Here is a 3,073-nt window from a genome sequence, read left to right on the forward strand (position 1 = left end):
GGTTAGTGTGGTTAATGGTGTTGCAATCTATAAGAAGTCTTGAATAAACCTTCTATAGTATCCCGCTAACCCCAGAAATCTTCTGATTTCAGTGGAATTCTTCGGTACTTCCCATTTCTTGATGGCCTCGATCTTTGTAGGGTCAACTTGTATTCCATGTTCATTTATCACGTGGCCTAGGAATTGCACCTTACGTATCCAAAATTCACACTTAGAGAACTTTGCATAGAGTTTTTCTTTCTTGAGCAATTCAAGGACTGCTCTCAGGTGTTGTTCATGTTCTACCTCGTTCTTAGAGTAGATAAGGATATCGTCATTGAAAACGATCACAAACTTATCGAGGTAAGGTTTACAAACCCTGTTCATGAGGTCCATGAACACTGCAGGTGCGTTGTTTAATCCAAATGGCATTACCAAAAATTCATAATGACCATACCTAGTCCTGAAGGCAGTCTTAGGTATGTCTTCTGGTGCAACTTTCACTTGATGGTATCCAGACCTCAAGTCTATTTTAGAGAAATAACTTGCCCCTTGTAATTGATCAAACAAGTCGTCGATCCCGGGCAAAGGGTATTTATTCTTTATAGTGGCTTTATTCAAGTCTCTATAATCGATGCACATGCGCATCGTCCCATCTTTCTTCTTGACAAATAAGATGGGTGCTCCCCATGGCGACGAACTAGGTTGGATAAACCCCTTGTCAAGCAACTCTTGTAGTTGCTTCTTGAGTTCTTGCATTTCTGTCGGGGCTAGTCTGTACGGCGACTTAGCAATCGGTGATGTACCGGGAACTAGGTCAATGCGAAACTCAACCTGTCTATCCGATGGTAGTCCCGGGAGCTCATCGGGAAACACTTCGGGGTATTCTTGTACTACTGGCACGTCCTCGACCTTCTGCTTTTCTGTAGTGTTTACGACATATGCTAAAAAGGCAACATACCCTTTCCTTAGGCATTTATGTGCTTGGGCTATCGTGATGAGGTTCTTAGTCTTGTCAGTGCGGTCTCCCGATACAGTTAGCTGTTTTCCGTTGAGTAATCGGAGTCGGACGATCCTTTTGTCACATATAACTTCCGCATGATATGGTGTCAACCAGTCCATGCCTATGACTATGTCGAATTCTCCAAGTTCCATAGGCATTAGGTCTATAGGGATAACATGGTTGTTTAAGCTTATTTTACAATTCTTAACAATGTCAACTATCTCTCTTTGACTTCCATCAGCCATTTCTACTGTAAAGGCATGATCTAGGTTTTGGGACGCCTAGTTCAAGTAAGGTCTAAAGGTAGTCGACACTAGACTTCTATTTGCACCGTTATCAAATAACACACGTGCATATACATCATTTACGAGATACGTACCCTTGATAACGCCTGTATTGGTCTTGGCTTCCTCCGTGGTGAGTACAAATGCCCGCCCTTTTGGCTGATTTGGTTGTGTCCTATCATTTATTTTGAGTTCGGGACATTCAGATCTCATGTGGTTAGGTTCTCCACATTTGAAACACTTCTTCTTTTCCTTGCATTCTTGAAGAGCATGACCCGTCTTTTTACAATTTGGACAAGGAAAACGACATTCCCCTGTATGAAAGCGTTTGCAATTTTGACATTGAGGAAATGTTTTAGGCCTTTTAAAGTTGTTATTCCGGGTGTCCCCCTTTCTTTCTTCCCACTTCCTTTTTGGTGCGGGAGATTCAGCCTGCCGCAGAATCATCTCGGCAGCCATGACGGCGCCAACCTCAACAGTTTCTGCAAAAGTCTTGGGGGATTTGGATTTGATAAACACCCTCATTTTAGAGGGTAGACCCCAAATAAACCTATTGATCAGTTGTTCCTCAGTAAATGCTAAATAAGAAACCAGTCGAGATATGTCGTTGAAATGAGAAACATACTCTTGATAGGTTTTATTTCCCATTTTTAACTGAAAGAATTCCACTTCCAGTTGCTCAGTCTCATAGGGAGGACAATCCTTAGCAAGAAACCTATGAATAAACTCCTCCCACTTCATCTCCTTAACCTTTTCTTTTCCCTTTGTTCGGACCACAATGTTCCACTAGTGAAGGGCTTCAGCTTCAAACATATGTACGGCGGACCGTACTTTGTTGCGGTCATCACACTCACATATGTCTAATACTGACTCCCTTCTGTTGAGCCAGTCTTGAGCTTCTAGTGCTCCCTTTCTTTCGTCAAAGCTCAATGATCCGCAACAATGCTTCGCTCCAAGTGCAAGACTCAATACTTTACTGCGTTCTATAATATTCATTTTAAGTGCTACGGTTAGGTTAAGTCTTCCCCAATGTTTCTTTCCACATACTGTATACCAAACACAAAACAGGGACAAATGACTAGCACAATAGGACTGAATTATGGATCAATTAACTAAGTCTGCTCAATCCCTACCAATAAAGGAAACCTTTGATATGGAGAGATTAGCGAAATATAAATAAATGAGGTAGTATCCTTATTCGAATAAATCTCGAGGACGAGATTTTAAATAAAGTGGGGAGAATGTAACGACTCACCCAAAAATGCCCCAAATCGACCCATAAGTAAAAACCAGGACCGCTGAAACCCTAATCCACTTGAAAAATCAAGAAAACAAGAAATTTAGGTTTCAGGCGGGCCGCGTAAACCATAAGGGAAGGTTACGCGGGCCGCGTCAACTTAAAGTTGACCGGATAAGCATGCCGGGATACGTGTCAACTACCTGGTAACCTACTCGTAGACTAGGCGGCTACGCGGGGCGCGTAACGATAAGTTGTAGGTTTACGCGGGCCGCGAGAGACCCAAATTCCAGCTATAAATAGAAAAGGCTACGAACAGTTCAGTGGTGTCAAAATTTTCTTTCAGAAACGAATTCTCACTCTAGAAATCATAATTTTAGTAGAGAAACACTGCCGCAGAAACAGGGTATTAATTCGATTGCTATTACGATTCAATGTCTGATCGATTGAAACTATCCGATGAATGTTTAAGTGCTGCTCAAACTTGGGTTATACTTTGTCATTTGTCGTGATTCCGACGGGATGTTTGAGTGTTGTCCGAACTCGGGCTATACTCTGTCATTCATTGCG

General features: G+C 42.1%; 1 protein-coding gene across 1 annotated transcript; it reads right to left on the reverse strand.

Moving 5' to 3' along the window:
* Positions 1 to 1,263: 1,263 nt before the first annotated feature.
* LOC110931799 lies at positions 1,264 to 2,007 on the reverse strand. Its single transcript, XM_022175174.1, has one exon. It carries the CDS (start codon positions 2,005 to 2,007, stop codon positions 1,264 to 1,266), a length of 744 nt encoding a protein of 247 aa, XP_022030866.1.
* Positions 2,008 to 3,073: the final 1,066 nt, after the last annotated feature.

Source organism: Helianthus annuus, chromosome 3 (assembly GCF_002127325.2).
Source record: "Helianthus annuus cultivar XRQ/B chromosome 3, HanXRQr2.0-SUNRISE, whole genome shotgun sequence".
In the NCBI taxonomy this organism is placed as follows: domain Eukaryota; kingdom Viridiplantae; phylum Streptophyta; class Magnoliopsida; order Asterales; family Asteraceae; genus Helianthus; species Helianthus annuus.